This window comes from Trichosurus vulpecula, chromosome 4, assembly GCF_011100635.1.
Source record: "Trichosurus vulpecula isolate mTriVul1 chromosome 4, mTriVul1.pri, whole genome shotgun sequence".
NCBI classification, from domain to species: Eukaryota; Metazoa; Chordata; class Mammalia; order Diprotodontia; family Phalangeridae; genus Trichosurus; species Trichosurus vulpecula.
In genome coordinates this window covers 375,932,857-375,945,208 of record NC_050576.1, presented here as the reverse complement: position 1 = coordinate 375,945,208, position 12,352 = coordinate 375,932,857, and the positions used below count along the sequence as shown (strand labels likewise).

At 34.7% G+C, this 12,352-nt stretch overlaps 1 protein-coding gene across 2 annotated transcripts in view; it reads right to left on the bottom strand.

Moving 5' to 3' along the window:
• Nucleotides 1–12,352, bottom strand: part of TPP2 (tripeptidyl peptidase 2) — a 97,273-nt gene that overhangs the window by 56,907 nt on the left and 28,014 nt on the right. For both annotated transcript variants that reach the window (XM_036755438.1, XM_036755437.1), the window contains exons 10-14: nt 7,671–7,770; nt 5,548–5,696; nt 4,133–4,248; nt 2,722–2,890; nt 634–791 (exon numbers count right to left, since the gene is read on the bottom strand). In XM_036755438.1, coding sequence (XP_036611333.1) covers nt 634–791; nt 2,722–2,890; nt 4,133–4,248; nt 5,548–5,696; nt 7,671–7,770 — 692 coding nt within the window. The remainder of the gene's footprint in view (nt 1–633; nt 792–2,721; nt 2,891–4,132; nt 4,249–5,547; nt 5,697–7,670; nt 7,771–12,352) is intronic.

Below are 12,352 nucleotides of genomic sequence, written 5' to 3'. Positions count from 1 at the left end.
CCACAGTCCATTCAAAAATTTTATAGTCTTTATTATAGTATAAAGATAAGCTTCATTTTTGTTGTTGTTGCTGAGTTGTTCTGTTGTGTCTGACTCTACATTACCCTGGGGAATTCTGTCCATGGAATTTTCCTGGTAAAATGGTTTTCCATTTCCTTCTCCAGTATGTCCCCATTTTTACAGATGAGGAACTGAGGCAAACAGGGGTTAAGTGATTGCTCAGGGTCACCCAGTTGGTAAATGTCTGAAGCTGGATTTGAACTCAGATCTTCCTGACTCCAGGTCTGGTACTCTATCCACTACACCACCTAACACTTCATTCTACAAATGTTTCAAGCATGAAAAATTTCAAATTAGAGGGAAGTCTAAAAGACACTTTAATTAATTAATTAATTAAAAAGATTTAATTTAATTAAAAAATTAATTAATTAATTAATTGAAAAGAAATAGCATTGTGCCCTACAAATTTCTTTATTTTTTAACTGAATACCAATATGGTATAATTAGCAGCTAAATCAGGCAAGTTATAAGACTATTTCCTAGAAAGCAATAATTACTTTGGAGTTTTTCACTTGAATATAAGAAAATAGAAAAAAGAGGGAAAATTTATAGAGAATGTAAAAAAAAAAATACCTCCGTAAAATGTAGTCCTTCTCTTAGGCCCCGAGGATCCACTCGTATATTTACATGTCTACACTGATTCATAAGCTCTAGATGAGTAGGGCATTGAACCCATGATGAATTTGAGGTTAAAGCTAAGTGAAGCTGAAGAGATATTCTTTCAGAATTATCTGCCATTAAAAAAAAAAACTACATATCAGTACTTTTCTCATTTAATGTACTTAAATAAAAGATCTAATCCCTGTCAATAGATTTTTAAACAATCATTGTAAATAATCGCATACATTGGGTAATATGCTGTGTGAATAATTAACTCATCTACAACTGAGACAGTATATATATTTTTATTCTAGCATATGTGAAGGAAAAACCTGTCAATCTCCAAAACTGGCTCCATTTCCCACTCATAAAAAGAAGTTTCCTCCCATACACAGGCAGGTGCAAAATGACAGGGAATAGGAATTTCAAAAAATATCAAAAAAGTACAATTTTGTGAAATGACATAAATTCAATAGCACCCTTGGAAGAAAGCTTCAGGAGCCAACAATTTGCATTATGTGGACCAAGACTGACTTTTTTTTGGGGGGGGGGGGGGAATGAGGGTGGAGAAGAAGAGAAACTGAATTTCCTGCAGTGTCTAGGCTGGAGGCACAACCATTCAGTGACATGATACCAACATTCATTACCTTAGGAGGTCTGACCTGTTCTGAGCAATCTTGTGGACCTTTCAGGCTCCTGGGGGCTCATCATATTGATACCAGACTTAGTGGAGACACCTGATTGTTTCTAGCCCTACTGAAGCTTAAGGGAGCCACTTAGCCTCCTTCAGTAGCAGGGATCACAAGCATGAACCACAATGCCTAGCAAAAGGCTTAATTTTTTCCTTAAAGCTGTTAAAGACAAAAATGAAATTTCCTTGGATCTATGACTTATCTCACTAACAAATGTATTCTCTCTACCAGTGTAGAGTATAACCAATACATACCTTCTTGTGCTGAGTTACTCTTATCCATGTCCTTTCATAAACCCTCCAAGAGATCTAATCAGTGTTCATCTTAGGCTTTCCTCTAACTCTCCTTATTTTAGGCACATCAGTACCACATTTATGCTGGCTATATATTCTTACCTCATTCTAAATGACTACCAATCAACTGCATTTCATAATCTGGAAAATAAGCATTTTATTCACTTGGTTCTTCCTGCAGGAATTGCTAGGCCATGGACCTTTCTGAGATGATTAAAGAATGTTAGAATGTGCCTTGAAATCAGGACAATGTCATCTATAAACAAGAGCTTCTGGAAAACCTCATAGTCAACATGGAATCCTTCTTTCATTTGAACATTGCAGAGGAAGTCCTTTGGTGAGCACATATGCTCCTGTTTATGCCTTGCTTGATACTGATAATCAGAGAACTATTGAACAAAATTACCTCTTTGCTTCTATATGAAAAGAAGTCTTTAATATATGACTTTGACATATGCTTTCTTAGCCTAGTTAAGGGTATTTTTAAAAAATCAGTAATGTATAATAATTCAAAATCAATTGTATCACTAAAGATGTGATGTGCTGCACAGAATCATCTATAAAAGTATACTTATTACCATCTCAAATTTTCATCAAAGATACCTTCATTATTTGCAAAGACTATTCTTAAAGATTTTATACAGTTATAAGATTTTTTTAAAAAATCACTGGATCATAGCTTGAAAGCTAGAAGTTTAGACACCATACAGTTCTACCTATTCACTTTACAAACGAGGAAACTGACCCAGAGAGGGTGATTTGCCAAAGGTATATAGCCGAGCCGGGATTTGAACTCAGGTCTTCTCCAAACCAGTATGTTTTCCACTGAACCATGATGCCACTCTAACTCATGAATTTTTTCAGTCTACTCTATGCCATGATAATTCATTTAAACAAAATTTACAACTAAATTGGTTGAATATGCATTTCTAAACTATTAATTTATAATTTTGGAAATTGGTATAATTAGCACTTCTCTACTTTGCACCTGTATAGAACCTAATACATAGTGCCTACACATTCTTCATGTTTGACTATAAATACTTCTACAAAATTTACCTTAATTAACTACTTACCGGTATTCTCAGGAAATACAGGTTCTATGCCAACCCCATGATCTGATGGTGTAGCTACCTGGACAGGATCTCGGAGGTAGATGCCACGGTTACTTCCAACAGTAATAGTAAAACCTATTTTATTGGTGAATGATGTGTTTTGAACGAGGTAGTCATATGCTTTATCAACCTGAGCAGAACAACAGATTGACAATTAGGAACATGTAAGTTTAGGCCTACATACTAGTTTGGTTGCAAATCATCAAAAATTGCAATTGAACAAAAGAAATTTGGTGCAAAAAGGCTAAAATGTTAAACCATCCTAAAAAATACAGGCTTAAACTCCTAAGAATATTACAGGAATAGCCCTAATGACTAACATACATTGAATTTCCCAGGGTGGAACTTTAGGCTTCAAATGATGGTAATTTTATGTGTGGCCCTTTGAAGTTTAACTTTAGATTAACAAATCATTCATTACCCTACAAATAATTAATTGGTGGTTCTATAATTCCATTTTTTAAAGTGTGAGAACTTAAAAATAATCAGTGGTTAAAATGATTTCTGTGTGAAAACATTTCTCTATTCTTCAGATCCTGCCAACCCAATTCTATGTAATGATAAAGGACAGTAACGTTGTGCATTCTAAAACAGCTTTTATATTTGATGTTGCAGTGTAATTGAATTGCTTCATTAGTTTCCTTTTCAGATCTCATGCTGGTTTGGTCTTGGGCCTCTCACCATGGGCAGCTTTGAAACCCTGCTAGTGTGGAGAGGAGAGGTAGCTTCTAACAAATTGTTAACAGAATACTGACCATATTATACTATACATTAAGAACATGACTTTTACTTAATAAATGAGTATTGACCTCCAGCTTTAGTAAGAACTAAGTAGTAATGCCTCAATTTCTATTTTCAAATTAGAAGAAAAAATTTTTTGAATGATTAATTCTAAATCTACATAGTAACTATGTCATGGGAATCTCCTCTTTAAATTATAACAATGGTTTTAGTAAAGGCAAAGTAGCTCAATATACAAAAATTCATTTAGCAGTAGTCTATAAAAACTATTGGTCTCACCCACACCTCTTCTTAACTTTGCTCATGCTCTTGTTCCTAAGTAATCACAGTTCAGAAGTCACTCAATCATTATAATTTAGTTCTACCCATTCTTTTAGCCATGTTTTTTATTTGCATCCCAATATTTTGCTTTAAAAAAAACCAAAAGACTCAGTGTAGAGCATGATTAAGAAAAATATTCTCTCTTTCATTTGTAGTACAAGAAACTACATTAAGTAAAAGAATGGAATATTTCAAGCAAAGATTTAGATAAATAAAACAAAAATTTCAAAGGGATTATCCTAAAATGAGCTTGTGCTCGGCTGTCATTTTAACGATTTATAATCCATTTTCTGGTACATGAAAACAATACCTGAATAATACCATGTCCTTGAGCAAATACTTCTATATTTTCAGCCTTCACTGCAGTATTTTCCAGTGCTCTTCTGACTGAATGAACCGTGTAATGAACGTCATTAGCTTTCAGTCCTAAAATATAGGAAAAGAAAATCCATTTGTAGAGACCTGGCTTCAGGAAACATTTTCTTTCAACTTGGGTTCACAAGTAGCCTTTTTTGTTTTAGAGCATATCACTTCTCTTTTGGAAATGAAAAAACAACTTTACTGAAATAATAATAGCTAAACTTTATATGGTTCCTTCAGGCTTGTATTTTTTTACATTCATGATTTCATTAAATAAAAAACCTGTGAGGTAGGTGCCATTATGATGAAACTAAGGATCATCATGTCTAAGTGACTTGCCAAGACTGCCGAACTGGAAAGTGTCTGACAACATGTGATCCCATGTTTTTCAGACTGCCCCCCTTCCCCCCACTGTCCCCAATGCATCCAGGCTAGCACTCCAGCCAGCATGTCACACTGTCAAAATAAAAATGTTGGGTAGCCAAAGGGCATTGAAGAAGTGAAAGACAGGTCTAACTGTGTGTGGCCAAAGATCAATGGAGCAACGAATGGCAGGGGAACAAAACTTGGTACCAATGATGACTGACTTCCATGTGAAAAAAAAAATACCAAAAACTATTCTGCCTGCTCCCCACAAGAAGAACTAGAGGATGAACCCCACAACTTGGACAATTACAGGTCTGACTATGTCACTTCTCTACTCAAACTCCACAGCTCACGATTGCTTTTAGGACAAAACAGAAATTTCTTGATCTGGCATTTCAAGTCCTTCCCATCTAGCCCCAACCTACCTTTCTAGGACAACCACACGTTACTTCCTGCTTATATTTTGCAATGACAAAATTGACCTTTCTACTGTTCCTCACACATGACTCCATACTTTTGTATTATCTATCCTCCTTACTTGGAATGCCACTACCTCTTCGCTTCCACTTCAGAATCCACTGGTTTTGTTCAAGAATTTGTTCATGCCCCATCTTCTAAATGAAGCCTTTCCTGATACCTTCAGGCTCTTAGATCTCTCCCTCCTTCCTTACTTTGTATTTATTTTGTATAGACTCTGCATACTGTCTCTTCCAACAGGATGCACAATCTTTGAGAGCAGAGACTGTTTCATTTTTGGTTTTGTATCCCTTGGGCCTACAAGTGCTGAACACAAAAGAGATGTCTTAAAATAATGTACTGATTGACCAGACAAAGTTTCTATGAGGATTTATGGAAGAACGTGGAGAAAATCATAGTATGAGAAGGCATGAATAGGTAGCAATTTTTATCACTGGAAAGAATACCTATATGGATGTTTCCACAGGTACATTAAAGGTTAGAAATGACCTATCAAAAAACATATTCATATAATTTGTTTACCTGAGAGTATCAAAGCAATGCCTCCACAAGCATTAGGAGAGGACATCGATGTCCCATTCATGAGCTGGGTCCCCCGTAATGTCCAGTTAGGAACAGAAGCAATAGCTCCACCTGGTGCACTAATACTCACTCCAAGTGCTCCATCAGTACTAAGAACAAAAATAAAAATTATTAACCTTAAATAAGCAATATAGGCAATAAAAGTTTGAAGAATAACAATTCATTGTAGGACTAAGGCTACTTTCCTTTCTTATCTGTACTGGAATACTGGTGAAATATCAAAGGCACTGTCGTATAGTAGAAAATCTATCAGACATGGATTTAGGAGACCTGTATTTACATCTTGTGTTCACACTAACTATATGACTATAAGAAAAGTCATTTACAGTCTTTGAGCCTCAGTTTCCTCACGTACAAAATGAGAATAATATGTATACTAATGATTTATTGTACCGGGCTTTTATAGGGAAAGTACATTGTATACTTAAAGTATTTTACATACAAAGGTGAAAGATCATTATATGATCCTATACTAAAGTCCTGGATCTACATTAAATCTGGGAAAGCTTTAAATATGGTTGTAGTGAAAGACTGTATGTCTATTATACAAGGACCAATTTAGCTAAATTCAGAGAAGCTTATCATAAAATGGGCTTCAGAGTGATGGATTTTTTCAGCCCCAGCAACTCTAGAAGACTACTAAGTCATTGATGGGCTACTGTCTGTATTCTGTGAAGACAGTATACGTACATCATATACACTGACTAATTAATGGATCTTTTTTTTTGGGGGGGGGCAGGGCAATTGGGGTTAAGTGACTTGCCATTTGTACATGTATCAAGTGTCTGAGATCAGATTTGAACTCAGGTCCTTCTGACTCCAGGGCCGGTGCTCTACTCACTGTGCCACCTAGCTGCCCCCTTTAATGGATCTTTTATGTATAAATAGTATCTGTGTCTGTTTCTCATTATAAAGCACTTTTTAGGCCATAAACTTCACATGAATGTTAGCTATGTAATTTTATTATCTCATTTGACTCTATGAGTGTTGTCATGTCTCTGGCCTCAGTTTCCTTAACTATAAAATTAGGAGCTTGGAACAGATGAGCTCTGCGGTTTTCCCTAGTTCTATGACTCTGTGCTAACTAAAAAGGTATCAGATAAAGAGAGCCATTTGCAATTTAAGAGGACACTCTAGAAATTTAGTACCCAGCATCACCTAAAATCACACAGGGTAAGAGCTCATTTTGTCTACACTATTTTCTGCCCTTTCCAAAGCCCAGGGGAGAATCTCCTAACCACTAATTTACCAGGTGATCTCATTGCATAGAATCACCATTACCCTAAGAGAGAAAAAAAATGAAAATAACACTTGAGAAAGTGTTATATCTTTAGGATACTTTTTAGATCACAAGGGGCTGCATGACCTAAAAAAAAGGAATAACTCTAGCCACTTAAAACCATTCAGCTGCTTCAGCCTGAATTTTTCCTGATCCAAGTTATTACTTCAAAAGCTAAAAATGGAAAGGGCCCTAAAAAGGCTGTTCAAGTCTGTAATTATGGTGAAGCTCTGCAAATGCCTGAAGGAACATTTGACTTTATCACAATTCTAAGCTTTAGTAATATAAGATAAAAATACTTCTACAATTATCCTAAAGAGAGACCTGACAGAAATGGAAGTTATTCTATAAACACTTTCAAATTATTATTTTTTCCCAAACTATATTGAAAAATACATTAAAATGATTGAACTGAGTTTCATTCTTCTATTCATCATTTTATTTTGTGTAAATAGCATCAGTAAAATCAGAAACTTCCAAAAGAACTAATAGGGAAAATGAATGAAATTAAACTTCTATCTACACAGTCCACCTGTTGGGAAACAATAGTTTATACATATGTCATAAATTAACTCCAGTGTTCCTTCAAACACTAAATCCTAATTCAACTATTTTAGAGATGAGGAAACTGAGTCCCACAAAGGGAAAAGTGGTTGGTCTAATCTAAGATCATATAGTTGTTAAATATAAGAGCTTGGGTTTTATTCCAGGTCCTCTATATGTTCTTCCCATTATATCTTTATACCTTTAATTTAGTATCTTCAAGATATTAATTTTGACCTACCTAGGGCCTCTAGAAGACCAAGTGTATTGATTTGCAGGTAATTTCTCTCTTAGTGAATACTCAGCCACCATCATATCAGGAGAAACATAAGCACCAACTCCTACAAAACAGATTTCAGAATTAACAAATTAGAACAAAAACAAAAACACTTTCCAATGTTATGTAATATGGAAATAATAATCGTTCCATTAAATGTCACTAGATTTATTGCAGAAAGAGAAAATCACTTTTAGTTAACTGGTGAACCTACAACATTTATTAAATATATTGTATTAAGATTGCAGAGAAAGTTTCAAAAAACAGACATTTGTTACCAGGTTTCACAATTTGATGAAGAAACCTAATACAAATAAATATAAATGACAAACTAAAGTATGACAAATTTTTACAGCACCGAAAAATATACAAGTTCAAGGCATTCAGAAAGAATATAAATACTCAGACTTCAGAGCTAGAAGCTTTAGGAATAATCTAGTCCAATCCACTCATTTTACAAATGAAGACACTGAGGACAGATAACATTAAGTGATTCCCCTACACAGCAGCAGAGTGAACTCCCAAACAAATGAATGTTCTTTCTACTATACAATACCACCATGCAACCTGGGTGTAGGAGACTGAGAATTCAAGATGTTTAAGATTCATTAGCAATATTTACTTTAAATGAACTGCTCCCTTCTCGAGATCAACAATTGTTACAAAATTGGTTGCCTGATAAGATTACACTGTCTTTTTCTATCATTGTTAGGAAACTTAATATTCCAAATAACTTAATATTACAACTGTATTAAGTGGCATCCAATGGTTTTTTATTTGATGGTTCTATTGCTTTTCTCCTTTCCTCCTTTTTTAGCTATCACATCTCAACATTAGGTCCTAGCAAATCTAACATGGGTTTCTATTTCTGATTTGTCATCCCTAACAAACTACTGGAAAACCTAGACCACAGCTTGCAAGCCTAAACTGTACACACAATTCTGGCCTCAGAGTAACTCCCTACAAAGCTAAGTTTATATAGGAAGGGCCTCTTGCTGTTCATAGTCCTCTAGATCAGAGGCCAAAGCGTTTTCCATTTCAACAAATGTAATGATCTGCATTTTAAAAATTTCTATTAAAGTATGAAGTCATAGTAGGTAAGCACTACAAATAAAAATAATGAAATAAGACTAAGTCAAGGTGCACAGTTGAACTTGACTACAGAGTAGACACAGAGTTAATCTGCTTATCTGTCTGTGCATTCTATCCCAAGACTCAACTGTAAGCTCCTAAAGAGTAGGGGTTATGTCTAACTTAAATTCTGTATCTGCCCTTTCCTAGCACTGTACATTATCTGCAAAAGGAGCTTAATATATATTCCCGTAGAACTGAATTGGATAAGTGAGACTAAAACTTAGAAGCATCCACAAATATATATATAGTTCACAGAATTGATAAAACGGTTAATGAATTTGATTTACTGTAATCAAGCACGCAAAGTAACAGAACTGAATAACTTGTAGACAACTTAAAAACTAAGTTAAATTATCTAATGAACATGAAAATGTTTTCAATATAGTCTGACCTTTTGTATTAAAAATAAAGTAATATCACCACCTCCCAGTTCTTTATCCTTTAGAATTTTAGACAATACATCAAAAGTGGTATTCAATTCTTGTAATTAGTATTTTTAAACTATCATGCATAATTTTAGTTTAAATAATCATTAAATTATAGCACTAAGAACAGATCTAAGGGAATATGCATAATATAAATCTAAAGTTTGGATTAGATGATGTCTGAAGTCACTAAGAGCTCTATGATTTTGTCATTTTAATTCTGGTGGAAAGAAAAAAGGCACCTATTGAAATGGATCCCAAATCACTTAATCAATTCAATTGAACAAATATTTATTATAAACAATGTATAAGGCACTATGTAGGTACCAAGGGCACAAAGAAAGAAAATGAAAGCATTCCTACCATTGAGGAGTGCTCATTTCTACTGGGCAGATACACAACATATCCCAAGTATATAGAAAGTAATTTCAATATGAAGAGAGTGCGAATACCTGGGAAGATTAGGAAAATTCTTGTACAAATTGGGATCTGAGCTGTGCTTTAAAGGAAATTAGAACTCTTATGAGGTAGAGATGAAGAGGAGGTATATTTCAGACACAGGGGAGCATAAGTACAAAGGCGCTACCAGAACAGGAAGAGAAATTCTATGCAGAAGTTAAAGCTACCAGGCCAGTTTGATTAGAATGGAGAATGTGTGATGGGGAATTATATAAAAAAGAATGAAAAGCAAGATGCAAACCATATGGTGAAGGGCTTTTGATAAATTACAAAGTAAAACTCCTCTTCATATCTTCCCTTCTTGGTGACTCTTTCATTAGGGAAACTGTGCAGAGAAAACATTAAAGAAGTAAGAAAGAAACCCTCTAAATAAGAAAGAACTTCCAAAAGGAGAACCATCTACCAGCATGAGATAACTAGAAAATTAGCAGAATCCTGTCAGAGCTAACAACATAACAAAGGGGTTTTGATACAAAAGATAGAGGATGAAAAGAATTTTTTTTATCTAGAGCCCTTCAAATGAAGGAAAAGAAAGCAGCTGATCGTTAGAAGGGAGAGGTCTGCTGTTTAAATAATGATGTTTCATAGGAATCACAAAATTTAAGAACTCTTAAAGCTTACCTAGTCCAAACTTCTCATTTTACAAATAAAGAAACTAGCTCCAAAAGAACATTAAATACCAAGGTCAAACATCTAACATCTACTTAGCAGCAAAGTTGGGATTAGAACTCAGCACTTCTAACTTTTCCACTATACCATACCAAATTGGTGTTAAATTTAGATATTTCAAAAGTTGTACTCTTATAGAATTTTAGCTGGAAGACAAAATGAGAATACATTTCTATACATGGACAATATAAGATTTTATTTTGCCTGACTACGCATATTCTGTTATCAGGATTTGGCATTTCTTTTTAATTGAGGAGAATAGAGAAAATAAATGCTTGTTCACTTAAAAAAAATGTACAGCTCTGCTGGAAAATTGTGTTCACAGTCCAGAAGAAAAGTGAAGGGAAGAGATGCCATCTTGAACTAGGGAAAGGTATGTTAAAATCATCATTCTCTGCTGCCACCTCTTGGTGCAGACCTAAATTGAAGGAGAAAATTGTAGTTGCTAAAAATCTATGAATTCTTTGAAATCTACATTAGAAGTGACAGGATCATGATGCCAGGTTTAAAACAAAATTCGTTTTTACAACCCTCAGTGGGCCTACTTCAAACTTTCAGGTCCCTAAAAATAGCTTTTTCAACCAAAGATTGCCTTTTCTTCTTTCTATTACATGGTAGAATTAAAACTCTTAATTTAGTGGCAGCTAAATAAAATTATATTTCTATAGAAGGAATTAATAATCTTGATATTTCCTCTACTTAGTAGAGAGGTAAATGAACTAGAGGAAAAGATGTTGCATGTGCAGTTAAAAGCTCATTGTTTTGATAGGTATGCTTTATTTCTTTGTTAAAAAGGAAATGGGAGGGTACACTGGGATATAAAATGGTGACAAAAAAGCATAAACAAAATTTTAGAAAACCAAATGGACCATGGATCAAGGTTATTCTGCTAGAACACTTTTCTTGGAAAAATGAAAGCAACATTGGAAGAATATAATTTTTTTAAATATTCTGGAATATTTGAATTATGATGGTAAATAAAGTGATGTCATGATATCCCTTTAAGAGACAGTAGTATTTTATTCGCTATAAAGAACGTAACAGCCACTACAAGTTTAGCTAGTGAATTTGTTTTAGGCTACTAGAGAATGGGCGGGTGAAAGGCAAGATGGCTTCCAACACGTGGCAAAACCCTGGGGATGAAATTATTTGGAGAGTAACAAAGGAAAATTCCTGATCTAACTGAAGGACTAGTGTGAGGAAGGTCAACTGGATATATCCCTGAAATGAATATGAGGTAAACCACTCATTTGAGGGTGGTGACGTGGAAAGGAGACAGAGGGAGATTTTTGTTATTCACTTGTTTTTCAGTCATGTCTGACTCACTGTGACTCTATTTGGGGTCTTCCTGGCAAAGATACTGGAGTGATTTGTCATTTCCTTCTCCAGCTCATTTTACAGATAAGGAACTGAGACAAATAGGGTTAAGTGACTTGTCCAGGGTCACACAGCTAAGTGTCTAAGGCTGGATCTGAACTCCGGAAGATAAGTCTTCCTGACTCCAGGCCTGGCACTCTATCCACTATGTCGCATAGCTGCCCTGAAGGGGTAGATACAATACATAAAAGGGGTTTTGCCATAAGCCTGAGCTCCAAGACCTGGATAAGAAGATTCTAGATGTCATGATACTAAATAAGCTTTCCAAACTGCATCTATATCACTTGGAAACATACAGTTTGATTTATCTAATATTTAGCCCAAATGAAGGTGGGTAGGTTATACTTGAAGACAAAAACGAGAATAAAAGCTGTATTAGGAACAAGAGGAAGGACGAAAAAAAAAAAGACCAAGCCCTAGTACATGTAGGAGCAGAATTAACTGTTAATAACATTTTTGTAATTCTATAAGCTTCTCCAATGGTTTTATGTCTTCCCAACTAAGCTTTCCTATATCACTTAGTAATAAAAACCCTAAACACATTTAAAGAAAAAGTTATGTGTGGTTTTTAAGGAGCAAAGT